The sequence below is a fragment of the Olea europaea genome, chromosome 3, assembly GCF_002742605.1.
Source record: "Olea europaea var. sylvestris chromosome 3, O_europaea_v1, whole genome shotgun sequence".
Taxonomy (NCBI): domain Eukaryota; kingdom Viridiplantae; phylum Streptophyta; class Magnoliopsida; order Lamiales; family Oleaceae; genus Olea; species Olea europaea.
Genome location: NC_036239.1, coordinates 15,705,375 through 15,713,199, shown reverse-complemented (window position 1 = coordinate 15,713,199; position 7,825 = coordinate 15,705,375). Strand labels below are relative to the sequence as shown.

Genomic DNA, 7,825 nt, shown 5'->3' with positions numbered 1-7,825 from the left:
TACAAGTATTGTCTTGGTGTTTCTTAATCCTAAAAAGGCTTCTCACTTTTTATCACTGGTCGAGGTAGATTTTCCCAATGTAACAAACATGCATAGTGGGGAGTGTTGGCGTGGGGATGGGGAATGGGGTTGAGTAGGGGTAGGGGTAGGGGTAGGGGTAGGGGTATGCTATTGGACACAAAAACTTGTCATGCAGAAGACAAGGAATTAGAGTTCCTTGGTGGAAACAAATGGACAGGCTCTTGCTTTTTTGTATCTCTTTGTTCCTTTTAAATACATATACATACATATATGTATATATATTCAAGAAAATCTCTCTTTTAAAATCTTTCATTGGTTCTTTAAACATTAAGCAATTGGCTTGCTTCAGTTTCTCGGTTGTGGGTGATCTATGTGAGGCCCTATCCATATCCACATTTTTCATCTTAGTTTATACATTATAGAACACCCCTCGGAAAATATAAGGTTTTCATGACGTTGATCTTGAGCTCGGCCGATATGAAAAATTGTTAATGTTACTCTTCTGCAAAAGAATCCATTGAGTACTCCAAAATCTTATTTAATTCTTTGTTTGTTTATTTCTTGGTACAAATGTCTTTCATATCCTCTCTTGTTCTTGTTCTTTTATGTTCTTCTCTCCATGCATGCAATGCTAGAAATTTTGGTGTGATCAACAAGGAGGCTACAAATAGATTTTTCTTTACTACAGAGGTTTGTTCAAGTTGCTAATGACAATTATTTAGCCATACGGGGCTAGTTTAGTACATTGGATTGAATACGAGTGGACACGATGATTAAAGAAGAGAGCCATTCTTCGCTATCTTGTATACTCTTGTTCGCTCTATTGTACCAAACATTCTTCAAATATCGTAATTACTGATTTTGTGACTCGTGGTTTTAATGCAGAACGATGACAAGTTCAATCTCGCTAAGGTTTCAATTAAATCTGACGTGAAATCTTCGATATCAACAGCCAAAAAGGAAACCACATTGAAGGAAAAGAAAGTAGAGGAATACAATCTCAAGACAAGTACTAAGAAGAGAGTAATAGTACCAGGTGACACTCAAACTGATCAGTCTATGTCTTGGAGAATGCCTCATAAGAAAAGAGGACAAAAAGATCCAGGATTTAACTTGGATTATTTACCACCAAAGACCCATCCCCCACTCCACAATTGATCGACTTCCGACTCTCGTGAAGTAAATCGCGCGCCTACATTCTGTCCAACAAGTCAAAAGAGAATCAATAGATATCCTTTCGGGATTTAATCAGGAATCTGCTTGGGGACAAAATTAATCTAGAGGTGCATTTCTTGACTAATTACTACAAACTATCTATACAATATGAGTACACTGTAGTGTAGAGCAAGAGCTTCTGAAATGTGATGCCTTATTATAGATCAAGCCTTGTTTGATGTTTTGAAGAAATTGATGAGGATGAATCCTATATTCCATTTTCCTTTTCAAATGCTTCTTCTTTCTGCTAATGTTTCTCTTTCAATTATTAGCTTATTTCATGCAAGAAGGCTAACCGATATTCATTGAAAATGATGACATGTTTGTTGTATTGAAATCGACGGTATTAGACAGGACAATTGACAAACTGAGTCATTTTTAGTGCTATCTAAATTCATTTTACGTTATATTTCTGGACAATGGAAAGACGCAAGTATTCGAACAGAACTTGGAAGGATTTTCACTTCATCTTTTTTAATATTGTCGATCAAAAAATGGACTCCGTTGTCCAATCTTAAATCAATAAAATATAATAGGTATTCAACTCCCTCTTTCTTAGTATTGAATTGAGATGTGAATTGCTCGTTATCTGTTTAGTTGCTGCAACATTGTCTCTTACATTGCTCGTATGTTTCTTGCCATTGCTTAAAGTTTGAACTCTGAGAAGCTATTTCATTTAGTTTAGAACTCGATCATTAATAAATAATCCAACATATCTTGTTAATTTTTATAAATTAGCTTGCTAATCAAAAATATTGGTATTAGTCGTGGGGGTGGTAGTGGGAGTAGTAGTGGTACACGTGGTAATAGTGGTTGTGGTGGTGGTGATGGTTGTGGTTGTGGTTGTGATAATGGTTAGAGGTAGTAATTGTGGTGGTACTGGTACTGGTGGGGGTAGTAGTTGTGGGGGTGGTGGTAGTTGTGGTGATGGTAGTGGAACTGATACTAGTGGTAGTGGTGGTGGTGGGGGCGGTTTTGGTTGTGGTAGTGGTGGTGGTGGTGGTTGTGGTTGTGGTTGTGGTAGTTTTGGGGGTAGCCGGGATGGTGGTGGTGGGTTTAGTAGTGGTGGGGGTAACGGTTGTGATTGTGGTTGTGGTAGTGGTGGGTTGGTAGTTGTGGATGTGGTGGTAGTGTTGGGGTGGTAGTTGTGGTAGTGGTGGTTGTGGTCAGTGGCGGATCCAAGAAAAAATTCAACACCGGCTAATAAGTATAAAAAATATATATATTGCACATTAAAAAAAATAAATATTTTCCTTAATTTTATTTTATTTTAATGGACATTTGGACCGAAGGGACTTGCTGCAGCACGACCCAGCCGTCCCTGGATCCGCCCATGGTTTTGGTAGTAGTAGTGTTGGGGTGATGGTAGTGTTTTGGGTGGTAGTGATAATAGTGATAGTCAGTGGCAGATTTAGTAGGTGGCCAGCTAGGGCGGCTGCCCTAACTGGATTTGTCGGGGAGAAAATTATTTTATTATTTTTTTTTTTAATAATAGATAAAAATTTTAGGTTATATAACTAGTAATTCATTTTGTTTTTAAACCTTTATTTTATTTGGTTGGTTAGAGCTTCCTTTTTTATATTGTGAGTCTTGAGTTCGATTTTTACCCCTCCATTTTATTGTGCAAAATTTTTATTTCTACAATATTTACAAAAATTAATTCCCTAAGGAGAGGATTCGAACCTATAACTTCTAGAATTAGGATAATTGGAAGCTTAACTATCATGGCAATAGTTGAATTTTGAATCTAAATTTAACAAAATAATATATGTTAAGACTTTAGGAAAGGGTTTTTTTCCGTCGTTTTAAATATTTTATGCTTCAATAATTTATAAGATATTATTTATGAGTATTGAGTTTTAATTTATTTGAGAATTTGTTTACTGTAAATTGTGATATTAAAAATTAATTTGAGTATCGTGAAATATGAATATGTGATTCATGAAAATTGATAATGAAAAATTGGGAAATTTATAATTTATGATGAATTGGTGTTGAGAATTGGAAATTAAAACTTTAATTATATTTTAAAATTAATTTTAATTACTCTTAATCTTTGATTAACGTTCAATTCTCATATTGATTATGGGATGATTTTTTCAACTGATTTTCAATCTAGTTCTTGTAGTGGTGTATCTAAACTTTCAACTATTTTTAGTCAAGCAAATGATTTGTCAAGTATTTATAGTACAAAGAAATCTTATGTATCATGTAATTTAAATTATTTCGGATTGTATGAAAATATAATATAATATAAATATACGATTTTTACGTTTTAGTATATTTATATATAGATCGAAGAATTTTTAATATTATTTAATTTAATATTAATAAACAATATCGCTATATGGCTGTTGACTATCGACAGTCAACGGCCAATGATCAAAGCCGCCCTAGTTGAATCGAAATCCTAGATTCGCCCCTGGTGATAGTGGTGGTTGTGGTTACGGCTGCGGTTGCGGCAATGGTAGTAATTGTGGCGGTAGTGGTAGGGGTAATAATAGGTAATTAATAATAAAACAACTAATATATATATATATATATATATATACACCCGCTCTGATATCAATTGTGACAACCTGAATTCTTAACGAATATATAAAGTAACAAAAAGAAAAAATGGAAGTGTATCAAATAAAATCAAGACACGAGATGCAACAATCTCAAAGCTGTTTCCATTCTCATAAAAAAATGTATATATATACTAAATTTACAAATCCCAGTTTAAAAAAATGACTCTCAATGTATCATTTCAATCTCTAAAATTGGTGTTCTATAGGGAAATAATAAGAATTTATCTTGTTGTACATAATATTTTGTAGGGTCCATCATGTGAATGGAGGACACCATTATGTACAAAATATTATGTACACATAGCATCCCCAAATAATAATGATTAATTCCTTTGTTCAAATCCCTAGTTAAAGTCAAACTAATAGTACAATAGCATCGTTTTACAGCGAAAAAGTACAACAACAAATTGATGCAAATACGACAGAGTGAACAAAGATTTGAATCAACTTATAATTTACCTTTAGTAACTAATATTTCTTTTTAAAAATAATTATTCGTCAATTTAGTAGAATTACATCTTTATATTTTATTTCATATTCATTTTTATATGATTTTTCTTATTTTTTCTCTGAAAAATGAGAAATTTTCTGGTACTTTGCTATACTGCTCAGCATTCTTTAATCAATGTTGACTAGATATATATGTTATTATATAAAAAAGATTAAAACTAAAACCATATGATTAAAATTTATCTCAATAAATTGTCTATTTCATTATTTTCCGTCAACTTTCGTGTGTATGTTGTATTTAGTTATTGTATTTTGTGACTATAATATAGAACGCGAGCGAGAAACTTGGGGTAGTCTTAGGCAAAATCGATGAGTTGATATTTCAAAAATAATAGAAAAGAAAGTCATTGCAGTAAATAATCACTACAAAAAGTTTACTTAGTGATTGTCAACGGTATTATAAGAAAGATTATGACGGAGATCGATATGTATGGGAGATTCAGACGGAATTATAAGTAACAATACCATCAATGATCACTGACGAACTCCGATAGCAATTACTAAGGAAAATCTCATCATTGATTTTGTTAAGTATGATCAATGGTACTTCAATCTTTAATCGTTGATTGATGTAGCACCAACAAAATTCTATACATTGTATTTGTATTTGCTGTTACAAGATAGATCGTTATTTGCATAATAGTTGTCTATATTACTTGATGCATGAAAAAAAAAAAAAAATTAGAAACATAATTGGATAAGAGAAGAAGAGGAAAAAGACATGGACATGGATATGGGCAGTATCTATTTTCCATCAATAAAGTTACTTGTACAAAGTTGATTTATAAAAGTATTGGCAAAATTCAGGCCATTAATTTCAAACGATTTAAAAATCTACTTTTGAAATAATTGGTATTAATGTGATTTTGTTATCAAATTTTGTTAACACCCTTTGTCAGTGTAGTGTAACTCTTTTTCCATACTATGTTAGGTAAAGACAATGGCACTAGTAATTAGTGCTTTTAGAAATAGGGCAAATAGCATAAAACATTCTTACTTTTCAATGTCATTATGAAAAACGTCTCTACTTTTCATTTTTTGGTATTTTCGCTCCTATTTTCAAATGTCATTGCGCAATAAGTCTTTTTCATCCATTTTTTAATAAAAAGACGATTTTACCCTCCGATTCAAATAAAACAAAAATGAAATGATAAATAATTAATTGCAACAATAGTCCTAAATTTTCAAAATATTACAAATTAATCACAAATATATAATTAAAAGTCAAAATTAAAAAAGAAAAAGAATCATTCATTTTCGTCCTCCATCTTTTTTTTTTTTGGGGGGCGGGGGTGCGGATTCCAATTTTTTTTTTTAAATTATTTAATTTGTATTTGTATTATTCTGCAATGATATAAATTTGAAACAGTGTAGATTTTTTTTTTTTCAAATGCGTATATTGCTTATAGAATATTGTTCACAAATTGTGTTTCAGTGGTGTTGAACCAAGGAATACACTCCGTGAATTTCATCCTCTACTTGCGAGACATAAGTGATGTGCGGGATATAAATGCATGAAAGGCTCACACAAAATATAAGTGAGTCATTCCTCGATCCAAGCTGACCAAAAATCGTTATTAAGGTGCATGTAGGTGAGTGTTTAAATCATGACTTCATAGTCAATGAATGCAAGACACGTAAGCTAATAACTAAAACTTGATATTATAATAGACTGGGTTACAAACTAGCCAATAAGAGGTCATCTATCAAATTTCTTTCAATGATTGGATTGTCCCAAAACCTTGAGGAAAATATATAAATAATCCCACCTAACATAAAAAAATCCATGTAAAATTCAAATATTTACATCACAAAAGCCATTTCTCCTCTTACTCAAGTTTGAGCATCAAAACAGTTGAGTTAAGGAGGTGAAAATCCAGACAAGGTGAGAGGAACAAGTTGATATAATTTTTATCGTCGACAAATTGGCGCCGTATGAGAGAAGTATAAACCAAAAAAAATTAAGAATTAGTCTATTAAAATGGAGGATTCCTTAATATCTGTAAAAATAAGCCAAGCAAAGGAAAATCAAGTAGTAGCTAAAGCATCAGAGGATAAAAGCCGAAAGATCGGTGGTGTCCTAACCAATGCAAAGGTAAACTCAAAGCATCATCGAGAGGATATCATAGAGAAACTACGAGAAAATTAGTTCTTCACTCAGCTTTGTCATTTGCAAAAGAAGAAGGCGGAGGACCTCAAGGCATTGACGTTAGAATACGTTGCTCTATGTGTAAAAATACAAAACCTGAAAGATAAAATGTACTAAAAGAATTATAGCTTCAAAAACCATTGGGAAAATAGGTAATCCACACTCTCTAACTTTTTCAATCAAATCAATTGAGCCTAAAAATGAAAAAAAAAACACAAGCGCTGAAGATGAGTTACTCATGATCTAGGCAGTTATAGATGGCGAATGTTTTTACCACACATACGTAGATAATGAAAGTACAAAAAATGTGCTATAGGATGAAGCATTTGATTGAATACAAAGATATGGCGAATGGGTTATAGGTCGATGAAGTTCCACAGATCCTATGGTCATACCAAACTATCATGAAAACCACTATATGAAGGAAAAAATACCTTTTCTATATAGTCTATGTTATGGTAGCCATAGTATCGGTTGAAATCAGAGTAAGTTCGGCAAGAAAAATATAATATGATGAAGAGCAAAATGAGGAAGCTACACGCGCTAATCTAGATCTCTTAGAGGAAAGGCGAGATGACTCTCAAGCTAAGCTCGCTGCATACTGGAAAATGATGGAAAGATATTTCAATTGCAAAGTTTGCAAGAAGAATTAGGAGACTTCGTAATAAAGAAAGTATTTGTCGCAGATACAGAAATGAGCTCTAGTTCATTGGTCTGAAGTTGGAAGGACCATATGATGAAATATGAATTGTGCTTTTATTTCATAATTAATTATACAATGAAAGGGTTTACAATTTAAAGTGTACAAGAGTTGGCAAATAAGGGGGAAAAAAATATACTCTCCTAAGATAAGAAAGAAATCAATACCTATCACCAATTATGGAATGTAAATATTCTACAATCAATTTGGTTCCTATCTTTATTTGATAGGATCCGGTTTCCACACTCCCCCTCAAGTTGGATCATAGATATTAATTATTTCCAACTTGCATATGAAATCGTTGAAGCTTCGACGAGGTAGTCCCTTAATAAAGATATCTGCAACTTGCTCTTGTGTAGGAACATAAGTCATGCAAATGGTTCCTTCCTCAACTTTCTCCTTTATGAAGTGTCCGTCAACTTCTATATGTTTGGTACGATCATGTTGGATTGGGTTAAGTGAAATATGGATTGCTGCATTGTTATCACAAAAGATTTTGATGGGAAATTTTGCTTTAACATGCAATTCTTCTAGGAGTTTTCTCAACCACAGCCCTTCACATATTCCTTATGCTACAACCCTGAATTCAGCTTCAGGGCTACTTCTGGCAACCACATTTTGTTTCTTACTCCTCCAGGTTTTCCCACACATAGGTGC

The 7,825-nt window shown here is 32.9% G+C and overlaps 2 protein-coding genes across 2 annotated transcripts; both read left to right on the top strand.

The window, feature by feature from the left end:
* Positions 1–507: 507 nt before the first annotated feature.
* On the top strand, positions 508–1,307 carry LOC111391693. The gene is made up of 2 exons (XM_023016944.1): positions 508–711; positions 907–1,307. The coding sequence occupies exons 1-2, from the start codon at positions 592–594 to the stop codon at positions 1,177–1,179; spliced, it is 393 nt and encodes a 130-aa protein (XP_022872712.1). The 5' UTR covers positions 508–591; the 3' UTR covers positions 1,180–1,307.
* Positions 1,308–2,063: 756 nt separating this feature from the next.
* LOC111378969 (loricrin-like) lies at positions 2,064–3,637 on the top strand. The gene is made up of 3 exons (XM_023002277.1): positions 2,064–2,377; positions 2,529–2,601; positions 3,605–3,637. The coding sequence occupies exons 1-3, from the start codon at positions 2,064–2,066 to the stop codon at positions 3,635–3,637; spliced, it is 420 nt and encodes a 139-aa protein (XP_022858045.1).
* Positions 3,638–7,825: the final 4,188 nt, after the last annotated feature.

Coding starts and splice junctions, on each gene's coding strand:
- LOC111391693 (XM_023016944.1), top strand. CDS start 592: ATGTCTTTCATATCCTCTCTTGTTCTTGTTCTTTTATGTTCTTCTCTC. Junction 712..906: donor GATTTTTCTTTACTACAGAG/GTTTGTTCAAGT, acceptor GTTTTAATGCAG/AACGATGACAAGTTCAATCT.
- LOC111378969 (XM_023002277.1), top strand. CDS start 2,064: ATGGTTGTGGTTGTGGTTGTGATAATGGTTAGAGGTAGTAATTGTGGT. Junction 2,378..2,528: donor GTGGTGGTAGTGTTGGGGTG/GTAGTTGTGGTA, acceptor TTTGGACCGAAG/GGACTTGCTGCAGCACGACC. Junction 2,602..3,604: donor GTAGTAGTGTTGGGGTGATG/GTAGTGTTTTGG, acceptor GACTATCGACAG/TCAACGGCCAATGATCAAAG.